Genomic DNA, 17,784 nt, shown 5'->3' on the forward strand with positions numbered 1-17,784 from the left:
GCCTTTGTGAAGATATCAGCAAGTTGTGAATCTGTGGAGACGTGATGAAGTGAAATCAGCCCTTCTTGTAGTTTGTCTCGAACAAAATGGCAGTCCACTTCTATATGCTTGGTTCTCTCATGAAACACAGGATTTTTGGCTATATAAACTGCTGCCTGACTATCGCAAAACACTTGTATGGGCAAAGAAACTTGCACTGTCAACTCTTTCAATAGTCTTTCAAACCAAACAAGTTCCCCCACCACTTGCCTCACAGCTCTGTACTCAGCTTCTGCTGAGGATAATGACATAGTTGCTTGTTTCTTGGACTTCCAGCTAATGGGGTTGTCTCCCATGAGCACCAAATATCCACTTACTGACCTTCTTGAATCAGCACAGGCAGCCCAGTCAGAGTCACAATAAGCAGTGACTGTGTACTCAGGCTTATTAGATATAAAGATTCTCAATGTAGGATCCTGCTTCAAATATCTGAAAAGATGATATGCAGCCTTAAGATGAGGTTCTCTTGGTGATTGCATGAACTGGCTGAGATGCTACACACTATAGGCTATGTCCATCCTTGTATTGGTTAAGAAATTAAGCTTCCCAACTAATTTCCTATACTATGTGGGATCTTCTAAAAGTTTTCCTTCTGTGGCTTGTAACTTCTCTGTGGAATCGAGTGGGGATGTGGTTGCCTTGTAGTCCATAGAATCAAACTCTTTCAACCAGTCAGCAGTAAATTTCCTCTGAGACATCAACACTCCATCATCCCTATACAATCTAGTCCTAGGAAGTAGTGCAGCTTACCAAGGCCCTTGATTTTGAACCGATTGTGTAGAAAGGCTTTAAGTGAGTTAATTTCCTCCACATCTATACCAGTCAAGATAATGTCATCTACATATATGGCAACAAATACCAAGGATGATCCATTCTTTCTGTAAAACAATGAGTAATCACTATCTGAATGTGTATAACCTTTAGAACATATGCAGCTTGCCAACTTATCATACTACTGCCTGCTAGCTTGTTTCAAGCCATACAGTGACTTCTTTAGTCTGCAGACTATGTTCCCAGCATCTACCATGAGTCCTTGTGGTAAGGACATGTATACTTCTTCATGTAAGTCACCATGAAGGAAGGCATTATTTACATCTAGCTGATACAAGTCCCACTTTTGTTTAACTGCTAAAAACAACAAGGTTCTCACAGTGGTCATCTTGACCACTGGTGAGAATGTTTCAATGTAATCAATCCCAGCTTGTTGAGTGTACCCCTTCACCACTAATCTGGCCTTAAAACTCTCTATGCTCCCATCTGTCTTATGATTCACTTTGTACACCCATTTACAACCAATTGCTTTCTTTCCATCAGGTAATGGCACTAGTTCCCAAGTATCATTGGCATATAGTGCTTCAAATTCCTGTGTCATGGCCAGTTGCCAGGCAGGATTCAAAATGGCCTCTTCATAAGAAGTAGGCTCACTCTCAAGGGAAATGGTCTTAATTAGCTGCTGACTTTCAGGACAAAAAGTAGTAAAACAGAACTGAGGATGATTGTGCATAGTGGAGGCAAGAGAGTGAGAGTGTAAATTTGGAAGACTGTAGTTGTATTCTTTCAGATAGCTAAGTGTTTGATGCTATCTAGAGGTTCTTCTAAGTGCAGGGTGAGGATTTGGAGGGAGTTGTATGCTAGTGGTACACCATTATAGGTGCTAGATGTTGCAGGATGTGGATCAATATGGCTAGTGTCAGGATCAGTGTGGTCATGTGCTTGTGGGATGGTACTAGGAGTAATTGGCATATGTTCTGAAGTAACTGTGGGTAATACATTTTGATTTATCAATACATCATCAAAAACATTTGATATATCAGTAGGGTTGACAGAAGAATGAACAAGCAACTTTAAAACAGTGCTGAAACTAGAGCCTACAGGTGCTATGACAAAGGGAAATATATTTTCATGAAAAACAACATCTCTAGAAACATGAACTTTCTTGGTAACTAAATCTAGTACCTTGTAGCCTTTAGTATTGAAAGGATATCCTACAAAAATGTGAGGGGTTGCTCTTCGTTCAAAATTGTCTTTATGAGTTCTCATAGTGGTTGGGAAACATAGACATCCAAAGGATCTAAGGTGAGAATATGTTGGTTTCTTCTGGTAAAGGACCTCAAATGGTGTTTTATCTGGATGTGATGTGTTTGGAAGTCTATTAATGATGTAGGTGGCTGTTAGAATTCATTCACCCCAATATCTCATAGGCAGTTTTGATTGGAAGAGTAGTGCTCTGGCTGTTTCCAATAAGTATTTGTGTTTTCTTTCAACAATCCCATTCTGTTGGGGTGTATAAGGGCATGATTTTTGGCGGATGATTCATTTTTCTTGGAAGAATTTGGTGGCTTCTGAGTTGACAAACTCCAGGCCATTGTCAGATCTTATAGTTTTTAGGTGAACATGAAATTGAGTCTCTATTAGGGAGACAAAAGCTTTCACTGTTTGTAGAGCATTGCTTTTGCATCTAAGTAGCTGTGTCCAGGTAGATCTACTATGATCATCTACCATGGTTAAAAAATAGTGGTATCCATCATGTATGGGTGTATGATAAGGACCCCATAGGTCAACATGTAGGAGTTCAAAAATTTTGGCGGATGCAGTAGTACTGTCTTGGAAAGGCATTCTAGCTTGCCTTGCCATGGGACATATGGCACATGTGAAAGGTTGTTTAGAGGAGAAGTTTACAAGTATAGTGTGGATGCTCCTCATCTTTACAAAAGGTACATGGCCCAGCCTAGTGTGCCATAAATGTTCAATGTCATCACAATGAGATGCAGACAAGGAGGAAAACATAGGACTAACAAAGGTAGAATTAGAATTGGAAGCAAACACAGGACAGACTTCTTTATTGCAGGGTGGTGAGTATTTTACAATGAAGGATGGTGAAGTCCTATCACTTCGAATCAAAGAATCATCAGAGTTAACAAAAGAAAAACCATTACAGTTGTTAGGAACATTACAACTATTAGATGTAGCACTGAGACTGTTACCAGCAGGAGCCAAGGAACAGTTGTGACACCTTGGGCATAAGAAATACAGACCATTCTTGGCTCTACCAAGTTCCAGAGGGCTCTTCAGAGAAGGGCCCTGCAACAAACAAGAGTAGGCATTAAAGCTAACTATGCCTTTGAGTTGCAAAGCCAAGCAGTGAACATAAATCAAATTGAATTTGAAACTAGGGACAAACAGGACCTTATACAATGTCAAAGATGGATTCAAAAAGGCATCCCCAATCTCAGTTACTTTGACCTTATAGCCATTTGGTAGAGTCACTAGGAAAGGATATGGTAATAGTCTAATGTTTCTCAGGTTGGTTTTGGTAAAGGTCATGTGGTGAGTTGCTCCTGAGTCTATGATCCATGAGCCAGCAGTTAATCTAGAGCATTTACAAGAGAGATTCCCAATTTCATTAATGGAAGAGTAGCAAGCAAGTATACCTGCTAGATTTACAGCACCACCACTATTGAACATGTTATCTGCTTCAGCTGTGCTATTCCCAGTTCCATGTCCAACTTGAAGAGTTCCCAGCAGGTTCAGCAACTGATTATATTGATCTTTTGACAAGTTCATTAGCTTCCTAGACTCAGAAAGTTCCCCACACAGATTGCCCTCACCATCAGAAGAATGGACATTAGCTACAGCACCAGTGGTCCTTCTTTTTGTGAATTTGGAATTATTTGGATAACCATGCAACTTATAGCACCTCTCCTTTGTGTGACCAGTTCTTTTACAGTAATCACAGAACAAGTTTGACCTGCCTTGTGGGTGAGAATTAGCACTCCTACTACATCCAGAAAAATTATTAGAACTGGGACCTCCTCTGTATGTATTTCTACTTGAACCAGAACTAGATGCACCTGCATTTCCCTTGTAGGAGTTGTAATCAGTCTTGAAACTAGATGCATTTAGTGAGGTTGACTCTAAAACACTGTGGTTTGATGGCTTTATTTCCCTTTGCTTCTCTTCTTGGAACAGTATAGAGAAAGCTTGTGCCATGCTAGGAAGGGGATTCAACATCAAAATGTTTCCTCTTATGGCAGTGTACATCTCATTTAATCCCATGAGGAAATGTATGAGTCTTCTATCTTGTTCAGCCTTGACCAATTTGGTCTTACCACCACATGTACATACACAGGTGCACTGAGCATTAGTGTCAATCGTGTTCATTTCTTCCCACAAGTTTTTCATTTTGTTGTAATAACCAGTGATATCCAATGTTCCTTGAACTAAATCATTTATCTCCTTTTGTAGTTGGTACAGTTTACAACCATTCGTTTGATCATACCTATCCTCTAGTTCTTCCCATAACTCCTTGGCATTATTGACATATTGGAGACTATCTCTCAATTCTGAGGATAGTGAGTTCAAAATCCACGAGGTGACCATGTCATCACATCTCTCCCATTGCGTGTAATTAAGATCCTCTAAATATGGTTTTCTAATTTTGCCATTGATAAAACCTGTTTTACTCTTAATTGATAAAGCTCTAAGAACAGCTCTTCTCCACGACCTATAGCCAGTGCCATCGAAAATTGCAGGTAACAAAGTGGATCCTGCAATCTCAGATGGATGCATGTATAGAGGGCTGGTGATGTCCACACCATCAGTAGCAGTTGCAGAAGCAGAAGTGGAGTTGTTGTTGTTCATTTGTGCTTGGAAGATCAATCACGATTATTTGGGAGAAATGAAGAATATGTGTGTCTCAACAATCCTAAGGAAGAATTCTCTAGAAAAACAGCTACTAAGAAGAGAACTATCAATCGATGTATCGCACACCGAGAAATGATGAAGCTTAAGAAGAAAATTGTGATGTTAAGTAAAAATAGCAATCTAAACAGAAAAAAAAAAACTGCTAATTCGATCGTCAATCACAATTTCCCAAACAAATCGTCAATCACAATTTCCAAGACAAATCGTCAATCACAGTTTCCCAATCAAAACGAATGTGAACCCTAATTTTACCAAAAACCAGAATCGAGTGAGAAATTCATCAATTACCTACGAATCTCATCAGTGCGGAATGAAATTAGATCGAGCTGTGCTCTGATACCATGTCGAGAAGCAGCGATGAAACGAGGAAAGTTAGTGACTCCATTAATGGAGCTCGAAGCTAAGATGAGGGATGGAAGAAGACAGATATGGAAGTCATGAAGTGGGAAGAATATTCTGTAGAATCAATACATTGATTTGTTCTGTGAAGTTAGTTTTAATACAGATCGTGTATGTATATATACACAATGCAAAAATATCTAGAATCAATAACTAACTCAACTAATTCAACCGACTACTATTGCCATGTGGACTACCTAATAAAAAAACTAGACTTAATAACAAAACTAATCTAACTAAACCAACTTAATACAAAATATAATCAAATAATGACAAGTAATCTCAACATCCTTAATTATCACAGATCAATGCTCTAGGAGATTTAGATATTCGAATTATAGCATGTTCCAATTATACATCTAAATAGACGACATAAAATATGTCACATATTTTAACTATACCCATTAACATTAATAGAACATGCCTGAAATTTTGTGGCTTATTAATCTAATAATGAGTATAATCAATTAATGTGTTCATAGATGCTTTTCATTTATATACGATGAAGTTAATGGCGTGAATATGATATGAAAAGTTGAACAATATTAAAAGCATCCATAAGCCATGCATGATGCAATAAAAATTTGTTATCAAATGATTAGAAATCTTTAAGCCCTTTTGTACTGAATGATCTCTTTTGGTTTCCTCGCAAATTGAAAGAACTAAAAAACCAAAACAGTGATCTCTAGCCGAGTTTATTTATCAAGCGAAGCTAAGTGTAGTTTGTTGTATTGGTGCAGAAAATTCCTTTACAATACAATATTTCTCTGATTTACCTTTCTGCAAGAAATGAACTTCATGAAATTACAAAAGGAATTACAGAATTTATAGTACTATGATATGTATTACCCTTGAAATTTTTCCTATTTAAAGTATTGCCCATATTATAATTTTCCATGTTACCAATATATTAGCACTACGATATCAATATGTATACTTTCCTTGAATCTTTTCCTATTTAGAGTATTGCCCGTACTATAATTTTGCATGTTAAAAAAGGAAAGAAAAAGACTATGCCTGTGCTAGAGCACAGAAATATCAACTCAATTAAATAAATCAACCATTTTTCCATTCTTTTTTACAAATTAAAAATTAAAAAAAAAAAAGAATGAGAGAAATTCCTAAAATCTATCTGTTTGTTTCCTTGTTTTTGTCCCCCAACAACAGTTAAATAGTTTGAAATGATTTAACCCTTCTATTTGATACTTAAAATTATTTTCTCATCCATTAACCTGCAACCTTTCATCGCTAATTACCTATAAATTATAATTTCACTATACTTCATTTTGGATTTCAACGTCCCATTTTGCTTTATGGAGCGTTAGCAGAAATCTTATAGCTGTGATGGTATTAATACTGTTTTCTTTTCCTAAAAAAATCTTTATGTCATATATTGTCCATTCACTTAATTAGTTAAACTGTATATTTTTTCGTATTAATTTATTTGTTCCTCTTTTATTGGGTACATAACTATTTAAGAATGGGATAAATTGATTACTTTTCAGGTGAAAAATTATTTCCACTGACAAAATTTCATTTTTAAAATTAAATGTCTGAATATAACTTCAATTTTCTAATATTTTTTAAAACTTAATTTCAAATACTATTTTATAAAGAAAGTCAAACGCCTACTTAAAATTTCAGCAAATAACACATATGTGTGGATGATGTTTTGTTATTCTGCTTATGTTAGTTTTTGGTTAATTTTAACTTTGTATTTGTGTTGCTATTTAATACTCCTAGGAGTATGAAAAAAGATGTGTACTGTGTATGGTACTTAAATGGCTGGTTGTTTTTCAAACACAATAATATAAAAAGAAAGTTGCGAAGGAGTACCTTTAGGTGTTATATCACTAACATTTTTTGGTATTGTTATCTGCAGCAGCTACTGATAGTAAGGACTAAAATGCAAGTCTAAAACTTTTATTATTATAATAATAATAATAATAATAATAATAATAATAATAATAATAATAAAAAATAAAAAAATAATTAAAAAAAAGAACATTAAAGGCAACATAAGAGAGAGAAAAAGTGTATCCTTATTAAATACCTGGTCAGTTGAGAGGCAATACGTGGAGAGAGAGAAAGGTAGGTGGCCTTTCAATTCACGCCACGTAGCACAGAAAAAGAAGATAAAGCACAGGGCAATTCAGTCAAGTTACATAAAATTCTATACATCAGCTACAGTAATATTCTTTTTCAACCAATCATATTATTTTGTTTTAGATGAAATGACTAAATTGCCCTCTGTAATCCTAAGCGGGCATGTTGACCTGCTGCCGGCTTACTCTCTCTTATTAGATACTCAGAAAGTAGAATGTAGCCTCATAGATAAAAAAAAATGTCCACACTTTTCATTAGGCCGTAGCTTATACTGAGGCCAAACGTATCTACCAACATTTGAAATAGGAGCAATTGACTCTAATGTTCAACTCCAAATTGTTCAATAGCTCCTAGCTTAAAGATAACAAAGTTATACTACTACTTTATTCTTCTAGTTTACTTTAAAACAAACTTGATACCTTAGACTTCTTAATCTCTATCTGTGGTCTCATAGGCAGTGGCGGAGCCAGGATTTTTATCCGGGGGTTCAAAAATTCTAAAAGATAAATATACGAAGAAGTTAGGGGGTTCAACATCTATTATATATACATAATAAAATAATTTTAATTTTAAAAATACACTGTAATTTTTCGCCGAGGGATGAACCCCCTGGACATACGCTGGCTCCGCCCCTGCTCATAGGTACTTAAAAGATGCCCACACTTTTCATAAGGCCTAAGCTTATTATCTACTAAAGCCAACGCCAAACATATCTACCGATATTTGAAATAGGAGTAATTTACTCTAATGTTGTAGTCGAAATAGTTCAGTAGTTTCTAGCTTAAGGATAACAGAGTTATATACTACTAAGTACTTTATTCAGACTTCTCTGTCGTTTATCAAAATATCTCAAACTTTATGCAAATGGAAATATAATAGTTCAGTAGTTTCTAGCTTTAAGGATAACAGAGTTATATACTACTAAGTACTTTATTCTTCTACTTTACTTTAAAATATAAAATATAAAACATCCCTATTATAACGAATATTCAGACTTCTCTGTCGTTTATCAAAATATCTCAAACTTTATGCAAATTGAAATATTCTTATCAATCAAACCATACCAATTCCCTTTAACCCTGTATCTTCACGTTCTAGAATCCATATATAAATGTGTGTAATCAATTTTTCAGACGTCACTAGATTGTTTTGGGATATATTGGTCTGACAATGTTTCGAGAAGAAAATTCACTCATCTCATCTGAATAATGTGCACGAGTCGAAATTATTTATAAAATATAACTATAGTAGAAGTGGTACATGCATGTTCACCAATATCCGTTTATTCATGCTCCTGTTGTACCCCCAAAAAAATGAATTCGTGCTCTGAAGTTTTGTTTTTCAAGTATCAATTCCCTTTTCAGTAATTTTTGTTTTCTAGAGAAGAAACGTCAAAAAAAATCCTTTTGTATTTGTGCCATATTAATAGAGCACTTCTGGTTTGACCAATAATAAAGAAACAACTAAAGCAGCACGTCTATACAGAGGCAAGTGGTCATTCCCTTGTCATATATTTATTCATATTTATATACATAGCGACTTAGAACCCCTCTGCTACCCCAAAGTCAATGACTACAACTTACCCCTACTTACCTTACCCCATGCTATATATTAGTGTCATTCGGCCCGTGCTAAGCTGGGCCCAATACTAACATTAAACATTAAATGGGTAATTAGTTTTTATTTTTTCCCACTCTTTACGATATTAAGTCATTGAAAGAATAGTTCGACATTTTCTGCACACTCCTAAAAAATAAATTATAGTATAAAAGTATTTGAAAATTAGGGAAGAATATCTTTTTATTTTCAAACAAATGCATGATTTAAAATTTATTCTCTTTTTTATTTCATTTACTGTTTTTGAGAATATAACATCTAAAAGTTGAAATTAAACTTTATCATATGTTGATTAATACAACAACTTACCGGTGAAATTTCACAAAGTGGATCTGGAGGGTAGAGTGTACGCAGACCTTACCCCTATCTTTGAAGGTAGAGAGGTTGTTTCCGATAGACCATTGACATATATGTTGGATTAATCTCACTCATTTTTTTCTGAATTTAAATCAATGTTGACTACCCAACTATTACAAAAAGATATCTGGGTCTTCATAAAATGCTAACATAATTTTCAACTTCAAGTGAATAAAGAAATAATGATTTATTAATAGTGACAAGTGGCATCATAATGTGCAATGAGACTATGCATTACAAAGCAACAATTTGTTGACGAAACTAATCATTTATATACAAGTTATTTTCTTTATTATGCTTTATCACACTGAGAATTTTAATATTTATTGTTGAAATTCAAAATTAGAGGTTAGTTTATTATCTTTGCTAAACATTCAGAGAACAAAGAACAATTATATTCACTGATTTTATTAGTTATCCTAAAGTCATTACTTTCAATAGCAAGCTCATCATATTAGAACTCCACAAATTATTCTTGGTAATGTTAAACTCTAAAATCTCTGGAGGAGTGCCACATACAATGACAGTGGAATCTATATTTTTAGCTCCAGACGGATGAATAATATCTATAAATAGACTTGTAACTATCTGTGTTAGTGATATCCATCTCAGAAGATAGAATCATACAATGTCTAATGTGCCTTAGTAGATTTATTGTGGCATAGTGCAATATGTCGCTTGAAAGTATTCGTTTGTTAAGGATAAAATGTATTCCTTCCACCTCATTTTATGTGAATGTATTATTATTTGGGTAATCATATCGTTTTTCATTTACTATAATTTTTTAATTTATTTTAAGTATTTTGAATTATTAACTATGTCGACTTATAGTACGTTTGAATCATTAAAAAAATTATGTATTTAAAAATTTTAAAAATAAAAAAATACATGAATTATTAGCTATTTTATGTTGTGAATAGTTGCACTCCTGCATGAATCATCATACGTTCTAAGAGTACTTTTTTGAGGCCAACATCTTATAAGTAAAATAAATACAAGCGGCACATATTTGTTTATCACGTGAAAAATTAGTGACAAAACATCATGTAACGCAGAAGAGGAGGTGTGGTAGGGGTTGGAGACTCTTTTAGAATAAGTACTTTTGGGGGCAAAACTAAGCACTTTTGACCTAATTAGGGTCATGCAAAACATCTCAAAAGTGTTTTTCCTTAATTTACAAATTATGTGATGGCAACTAAGTAATATTGAACCAAATTAAGGGCAACATAAAAGAGGGACAACAAGTCAATAACACATGTCATTTTCTTAATGGAAGCTAATTTTAGCAAATTTACAAATTTGACCTTGTGAGGACTACAAGAACTCCTCCTTCATGCTTATATATAGTAGTGATATATCCCAATTTATGTGACAGTTTGATTGAGCACGAAATTTTAAGAAGAAAAATAAACTCTTGAAATTTGTAGGAGGAGCAACAATGAAGACAATAATAAATACAAAAGTTACTGTTAATAAGGCAGGGATTATCGATCAAAACACCAAATCATCCAATGTAAGACGATTTTCAGTGCTAGTTATTCGGTTACAGAAGCGATCTCATATGCTTTAGCTTTCACGTTTCTCTAAAATTACATTCATGATAAAATCTTAATTTATTTTATCATCAGAGACTCCCAAGCACATGAGTTTCCTACAAATAATAATAGAAAATGAAACGCTTGTTATTCAACAGTTTCATATGACTGACAAACTCGTATCAACCAAGGTGTATGTAGATCTATTCAAATTCTTAATGAAATTGATTAAAAATCTAAAATAAGTTATAAACATTTATATGACTGTAAGTATAAGAGAATACTTAAAATTGAAATTTTCTAAATTAGAAAGTATAACACTTTTTTTGGACAGATCAAAAAGAAAAATATATCACATAAATTAGGAGAGAAAGAGTATATGTATATTTATATGTATATAATAATATAAGTATAATTAATTATACCAAAAAGATATGAATATAGTTAATGGATTAATAACATGCTTTGAAGTGCTGCTCATGGATAATGTCAAAAGGAATTGTGCAGCATACTACTCAGCAGCATATATTTGATGGTCCTGATGCTTGCTTTTCAAGATCAAAGATGGGCTCCATAAGTAATATGGGATTTTTAATATATACCTAAAAGAATAATTCCATCACATTATATGTTCTATTGTACAAAAAAAAAAAAAAAAAAAATTATGGGCTTACGCAGAAAGAGAAGAAAAAGGAAAAGAAAAATTCTCCATTATCCTATCAAAAGTCATTTTCAACTATGGTATTCGTATTTTAGGGCTCTGATTGACCTTAAGTAATCTAATTCTGTTGAAGTGGTGGCTAGTCATATTTTCTGATTCTGTTGAAGTGGTGGCTAGTCATATTTTCTATTTGCAAAATGGCTTCTTTTTATTCCTTGGATATTTAGAAACACATTAGGAATACAATATATATAAGTGAAGGGATTTATTAAATAAACTGAATCCTGTTCAAGAATTACTAACTATCATATTCGCTATTGAAGTCATTTTCATTCTAGATGATTGCATCATACATACCCACTTTTGTGTTTGGTGGAGTTTATTCACGAAGCAAATATATGGGAGAAAGTGGAGGAAAACTAAGGAAACTAATTACTACATGACAAAGTAATCTTTTGCACGTATTATAGCCTACTTGGCCAAGCTTATTTTGAAAAGTTCTTTTTCAAGGAGTGCTTTTTAAATAATAATAATAATAGCTAATTTTTCATGTATGTATTTATGTATCTAAAACACATTTGTCTTTCAACAATGTAACCAAAGTTAAATATGGTCTACAACTTTCTTGTATAACCATGTGGTGGATACCCACGTAAGGTTCAGCAAAGGATCGGAGAAGCACTTCCTATCATTGAGTCCATTGATTAAGAATTTAAGATGGTAAAATTTGTTATTATTAAATTCTAAAAAAAGAAATCAAGAAATCATCTAGAACCGGCTTAACGAGAAGCTTGAAGCTACCACAAAGGAATGTGGTAGGAGGATGGAATCCCTCCCCCTTTAATTAAATGTCTCGAGTTTGAGCTTTGAGAATGGAGAATTTTTTTGGTAAGGAGTGTTTCCCCCTTATATGATGCGTGAATCTAAAATTAGTTAAGCCAGTAATTTCCGAACACCGGAAGGTTAAATTTAAAAAAAAAAAAAAAAAAAAAAAAAAAAAAACCTTAGAGGCTCGAAAAGCAACCAAAAATACAAAGAAATATGATAGGGACAATTATAAATTGTAAAGGAATATGTGAGAAATATTGGGAAAATTCTGATGCCCTTTCTATTGATCATTTGTATCATATATAAACAAGCATTGTGTGAAAAATTAACTGACAAAGAAAAGAAAATAACTTTACACTTGTCCTATTTCTATTTGTCTACACTTACAACTATGCTAACAAACTTTAGTCTCTACTATGCTGGTCATGTGTATAGGAAGCTTTCTTAGACTTTTTTTTCTTTTCCACGTTGGCTTGATCCAACAGCCACAAATTGTTCTTCATTTATCTTCATCAAAGGCTCAACTGTTGCCACGTTTCCTCTAGACAAGAGCTCAGTTGACATAGGAAATTCAGAGCACTTCGACTTCAATTCAAACCACTCGTTTTCTTCATTTTTCCTAGCCATTCTCCTCCATTTCTTTTTGCTCATCTCTGGTGCGACCACCATAGAAGTTGTCACCCCAATATCCCCCCTCCAGGTGGAGGTTGTGGAAAGAAGCCCCAACTTGTTCAAAGCTCGTTGATGATCAACCCCAGAAAGGGGTTTTGTGAATAGATCGGCCAACTGATGCTCCGATGGGACGAAAGAAAGGGAAATTAAATCGGAGACGAACTGTTGTCTAACAAAATCACAATCGATTTCAACATGTTTGGTCCGTTAGTGAAAGATCGGATTTTCGGCGATGTTGATGGCTGCTTGGCTATCTGAGTTGACGGTGATCGGAAGAGTGGGTGAGACTGATAAATCTTGAAGTAGCCGTACCAACCAGGTTATTTCTGCGGTGACCCTTCTCATAGAACGATACTCGGATTCCGCAAATGACAAGGATACTGATGCTTGTTTCTTTGATTTCCAGGATATGGGAGAACCACCAAGTGTGATAAAATAGCCTCTAATGGATCTACGAGTGGTTTTACACGACGCCCAATTGGCACCGCAGAAAGCAAGCAACTCAAATGAAGAATGCAATGGAAGAAAGATCCCTTGACCCAGATCTGAGCGTAGATAACGCAATACCCTCAAAGCAGCTTGAAAGTGAGAATTTTGAGGGTGTTGCATGTACTGACTGAGGGTCAAAACTGCAAAGGATAGGTCGGGTCGAGTGTGGGCTAGGTAATTGAGCTTGCCCACGAGGTGACGATAAAGTGTTGGATTTGGCATGGGGGGACTATCAGATTCATGAAGCTTGGAGTAGGGATCGAGGGGCGAAGAAACAGCAGCTCCAGAGCAATCAAATTCATTCAATAGTTCCATGGTAAACTTTCTCTGAGATATTATGTAGCCCTATTTCTCTCGTATAATCTCCATGCCTAAAAAATAGTTTATGTCACCCAAGTTTTTGACTTTAAATTCTTGTCCGAAAAAGGATCTAATGAGCTTGATTTCAACTAAGTCACTCCCAGTAATCAAAATGTCGTCCACATAAACTGCTATAATAGAAATAAAGCTACCAGATCTCTTAAAGAATAGGGAGTAATCATTTAATGAACTGGTATACCCTTTAAAACTGAGAGCACCTGACTTAGAATACCATTGCCTTGAGGCCTGCTTTAGGCCATAGAGATATTTCCTTAGCAAACAGACCATTTTAGGCCTAGAAGATGGCATACCTACAGGAAATTTCATATAGACTTCTCCTGCAGGTCGCCATGTAAGAATGCATTACTTACATCTAGCTGATTGACTTGCCAATCCCTCTTCATAGCAATTGTGAGTAGGCATCTAATAGTGGTCATCTTAACCACTGGGAGAAGGTCTCAGTGTAGTCCCCTCCCTCCTATTGGATGTCCCCCCTCACCACTAACCTGGCCTTAAGCCTTTTAACTGTGCCATCTGATTTCTGTTTTACCTTTTAAACCCATTTACAAGGCAAAGGTTTCTTTCCAGGTGGCAAGGCCACCACATCCCAAGTGTGATTTAAATCCAAAGCATGCAACGCTTCCTGCATAGCTTTCCTCCAACCAGGACGATTGAAAGCTTGGGTAAAACTGGCAGGTTCATGGATGTTTGAAATAGATTGAAAAACATGTTGGTTGTCCAATGATAGGGAGGCAAATGCATAAGAAGTTGGTTTGTTAGGATGAATAAAACAGGAGTTTGTAACATCAGTCAAGAAAATGTTGTTACAAAAATAGTCATTTAGATATACAGGTGTGTGTTTGATTCTGTCAGATTGTCTTATAGGTAAGGGAGGTTGAGGAAGTGGTGAGGGTTGAGGTGCAGGTTCATGGTTAGGTGAGGGACTTAGTTCAGGTGACACTTTATCTGTAGTTTGGGTGATAGGAATTTGTGTTGAGTTTGGTGATGTTGGTATGATGGGAGGAATGTCAGAAGTGCTAGGAATAGGGTCAGAAAAAACAGGAATAGTTGACTGATCAGGAATTTCAATAGACTGTAAAGGTGATTTAGAAGCAAAAGGAAAACATTGTTCATGAAATTGGACATCTCTAGAAACAAAGACTCTTTTGGTAGTAACATCCAAAAGCTTGTATCTCTTTTATCCCTGTGGGTACCCAAGAAAAACACAAGTAATGGCCCTAGGCTCAAATTTTATCCTGTACTGAGAGGGTGATGCTGCATAGCATAGGCATCCAAAGCACCTTAAAACATGATAATTAGGTGTCTTACCAAACAGCATTTCATAGGGAGTTTTCCCTTTGAGGACCCTAGAAGGCAATCTGTTGATTAAATGTGTTGCAGTGAGTATGCACTCTCCCCAATATGACTTGGGTATGTTAGACTGGAACATAAGCCCTCTTGCAAGCTCTAAGAGGTTCCTACTCTTCCTTTCAACTACACCATTTTGTTGTGGAGTACCTGCACATGATGTTTAATGCAGAATGCCTTTTAACTTGAGGAACTGAGATTCATGAGTCCCTTTCCCTAGTTCTAGGGAATTATCAAACCTGATGCACTTCACTTTAGTGCTGAATTGAGTTTCAATCATTGCCAGAAAATCTTTAAGAGTTGGGAAGGCATTACTCTTAGTACTTAAAAGGAAAGTCCAGGTACTTCTACTGTAGTCATCTGCTATAGTCAAGAAATATCTGAAACCATTGTATGTGAAAATCCTATATGATCCTCATGTGTCTATGTGAATCAAATCAAATATGTGCTTAGAATGAATTTGACTTAGAGGAAAAGGTAACCTTATTTGTCTAGCTTTAGGACAAATATCGCAAATATGATTGAAATCAGAGGGAAACTGAATGAAATTGAACTTTTTCATTACTGAATAAGGCAAGTGCCCTAATCTTACATGCCAAAGATCAATATTGGAAACTACATTTGCAGAAACTGGAAAACTGACACTACTAGACATAGGAATGGAAATACTTCCTTTTTTAATTGAAACTACATTCTCATTTGAACTAGACTTAGCACAAACTAATTGCAAAAGATATAATCCCTCTCTTGCTTCACCAAAAACTTGAATATTCTTCACTAAATGGTCTTGTAATACACAGACACTTGGAGTGAATAACAAATTTAGTTGAAGCTGATTAGACAATCTATGCACAGAAATTAGATTGTATTTGAAAACTGGAACATGAAGAACATTTTTCAATATAAGATTAGGAAGGATTGAGACACTCCATGTATAAGTCACAACAATCCTAAAAGAATTAGGCAAAGTGAGGTTTAAAGGAACAGAGAGTAGATTAAGTGTGAGAAAAGAATTAGAATCAAAACACATGTGCTCAGTGGCACCTGAATCTATAATCCAAGTACTAGAGTTAAAAACTGAAAAACACATGCCTGAGTATTTCATTATTGTACCAGCAATAGTATTTACATTGAAACCAGAGTTTAAAGGTCCACTTTGTCCCATCTTCACCTCCTTCATCACCTTTTGAACCAGGTCTGCATATTGATCATTGCTCAGACCTTGATTGAACCTGTTCATGTCTATTGGATTGAACCCATGGTTGCATCTGTTAGTCTTTGCCATTGAGTTATTCTGTACCTCAGTTTCTTCTATAGACACACCATTTGCCTTCACTGGTTCTTGGTAGTTCTTTGACTTGGTGAACTCAAAATCATCAGGGAAACCATGGAGTCTGTAGCAGTCATCATGCAGATGGCTTGTTTTCCCACAGTAAGTGCAGATTGCATTTGGATCATACTTGTTCTTCCTAGGTTTGAACCTTTGAATCTGCCTTCCATTCCTTTGGTTCCTATTACCAAACCTTTGTTGTTGATACCATCCTTTGAATGATTGTTTTCCAAACCTTTGATTGTTCCTTCCTTGTGGTCCTTGTGTTTTGGTCATGAAGGATACAAAGTCAGACTGAAGATTTGTCATATTGACAAATATTTCTCTCTCACCCTCATCTTGTAGCAATAGTGAATATGCTTGATAAATGCTTGGCAAAGGGTTCATCATTAAGATGTTTCCCCTTTCCTGGGCATATACCTCATTCAATCCCATTAGAAATTGCATTAGTTTTTTATCTTCAAGAGATTTAATCATTTTATCCTTTCCTTCACACAGACAAGTACGAGTACAACAAATTATAAGGTTAAGTGATTCCAATTCATCCTAGATTTTCTTAAGTTTGGTAAAATACCCTGCTATGTCATTAGTACCTTATACCAACACTGACAATTCCTTTTGAAGATGATACAATTTTGCTCCATTTGCTTTTCCAAATCTGTGTTATAGACTGTCCCATAGGTCCTTTGCTGGTTTAGAAAAAATAACATTGTCTGCTATATCCTTTATTAGTGAGTTCAATAACCATGTTGTTGCAGCTACTCCATTGCTCATACTCAGGAGCATTCAGATCTGGAGATTTGCATGCTCCCTTTATGAATCCAAGCTTCCTCTTGGCTGAGAAAGCTATCAACACTGACCTTCTCCAGCCTGGAAATCCTCTTCCATCAAAAACATTGTTGATGATATTCGAACCAGGTGAATCTGAAGGATGCAAGTAGTATGGGTGATTGATGTTGATTGCGGTTGAGTTCCCATTAGTCTGGGTGTTTTTAGTTTGATTTTCTTCATTGTTAGGCATTTTGTTCTAGCCTGGATTGATGTTGATTGTGATATGAATTGATTTGTTGATTGTAAACCCTTTGGATCAGCTACTGCTCTGATACCATAAAGGAATATGTGAGAAATATTGGGAAAATTCTGATGCCCTTTCTATTGATCATTTGTATCATATATATATATACAAGCATTGTGTGAAAAATTAAATGACAAAGAAAAGAAAATAACTTTACACTTGTCCTATTTCTATTTGTCTACACTTACAACTATGCTAACAAAATTTATTCTCTACTATGCTGGTCATGTGTATAGGAAGCTTC

At 35.2% G+C, this 17,784-nt stretch overlaps 2 protein-coding genes across 2 annotated transcripts; both read right to left on the reverse strand.

Moving 5' to 3' along the window:
- Window positions 1–13,125: 13,125 nt before the first annotated feature.
- On the reverse strand, window positions 13,126–13,722 carry LOC132628869 (secreted RxLR effector protein 161-like). Its single transcript, XM_060344626.1, has one exon. It carries the CDS (start codon window positions 13,720–13,722, stop codon window positions 13,126–13,128), a length of 597 nt encoding a protein of 198 aa, XP_060200609.1.
- Window positions 13,723–14,320: 598 nt separating this feature from the next.
- On the reverse strand, window positions 14,321–17,486 carry LOC132628870 (uncharacterized). The gene is made up of 6 exons (XM_060344628.1): window positions 17,242–17,486; window positions 17,066–17,154; window positions 15,618–16,953; window positions 15,375–15,515; window positions 15,069–15,146; window positions 14,321–14,915 (listed from the first exon to the last, which is right to left on the reverse strand). The coding sequence occupies exons 1-6, from the start codon at window positions 17,484–17,486 to the stop codon at window positions 14,321–14,323; spliced, it is 2,484 nt and encodes an 827-aa protein (XP_060200611.1).
- Window positions 17,487–17,784: the final 298 nt, after the last annotated feature.

This window comes from Lycium barbarum, chromosome 2 (assembly GCF_019175385.1).
Source record: "Lycium barbarum isolate Lr01 chromosome 2, ASM1917538v2, whole genome shotgun sequence".
NCBI lineage: Eukaryota > Viridiplantae > Streptophyta > Magnoliopsida > Solanales > Solanaceae > Lycium > Lycium barbarum.